Source organism: Malus domestica, chromosome 04 (assembly GCF_042453785.1).
Source record: "Malus domestica chromosome 04, GDT2T_hap1".
Taxonomy (NCBI): domain Eukaryota; kingdom Viridiplantae; phylum Streptophyta; class Magnoliopsida; order Rosales; family Rosaceae; genus Malus; species Malus domestica.
Window position 1 is genome coordinate 18556875 of NC_091664.1, and position 1040 is coordinate 18557914.

General features: G+C 40.6%; 1 protein-coding gene across 1 annotated transcript; it reads left to right on the plus strand.

The window, feature by feature from the left end:
• Positions 1-230: 230 nt before the first annotated feature.
• Positions 231-659, plus strand: LOC139195035 (uncharacterized). The gene has a single exon (XM_070820214.1). It carries the CDS (start codon positions 231-233, stop codon positions 657-659), a length of 429 nt encoding a protein of 142 aa, XP_070676315.1.
• The last annotated feature ends 381 nt before the right edge of the window (positions 660-1040 follow it).

Here is a 1040-nt window from a genome sequence, read left to right on the forward strand (position 1 = left end):
TCCAAGACTTTAAGTCTGTGAATGAATATAATTTTAAAGCTTGTCAAATCCGATCACTTCTCAAGTTTTGCAATGAAACTTTGACTGAAGAGGATCTCCTGGAGAAGACCTACTCGACCTTCTCTGCTTCTAATATTGTCCTGCAGCAACAATATAAAGCTCAGAAGTTCACCAAGTTCTCGGATTTGATCTCTGTTTTACTTCTTGCTGAAAAGCAGAACTAGCTGTTGATGAAGAATCATCAAGCTCGACCTACTGGGGCTACTGCTGTGCCTGAAGCACATTATAACACTAATCAGCACCCAACACGCCAAAAAATGCATGGTAGGGGTGGCCAGAAGCCATCCCATAAAGGTCAACAGAGCCAAGGCCCATCCAAGGGAGGAAACAAAGCCCAGAAGCGCCCAAATCTCGCTCCCAAGGCCCCGAACTTCAAGAATAATGGCAAAGCACCCAAAACCATGGATGACGATATGTTCTATCGCTGTGGTTCAAAGGACCATCGGTCCCGTGTTTGCCGAGCTCCTAAGAAGGTTGTAAATGAATATCATTCTCGTCGTAAGAAGTTTGAATCAAACTTCATGCAAGTGGATGAACCGAAGACTACAAAAATGGAGGTTTCTGACTTTCAGGAGGATACCACTCCTATGGAAGATTAGAATCTTAGACATAGACTTATTTCTTAGTTAAAATAAGACCATTGGGGCCGAATTCCACCTAGTGGCCGAACTCTCCTTGTTTTTGGTTGATTTTGAACAATTTTCCTTTATGTTTTTGGATTATTCGTTGGCGATTTGTTTTGGATATTAAGTTTTAATCCTTGAATAAATGAAATTATTTTGAATTGATATTTGTTTTTATAAACTTTTATGCATGTGACCGATTCAAATTAATTTTTCATTCTAGGTACGACTAGTGGGAAAGTTAGTTGTCTGGCAGATAGTACAACCACGCACACTGTTTTGCGTGAACGCATCTATTTCACTAACTTCATACCTAAGAATGCACATCTGACAACCCTCTTAGGCCCATCCAACCTG

Bases quoted from the DNA above. Each gene is read 5' to 3' on its own strand.
- LOC139195035 (XM_070820214.1), top strand. From the start codon at position 231: ATGAAGAATCATCAAGCTCGACCTACTGGGGCTACTGCTGTGCCTGAA.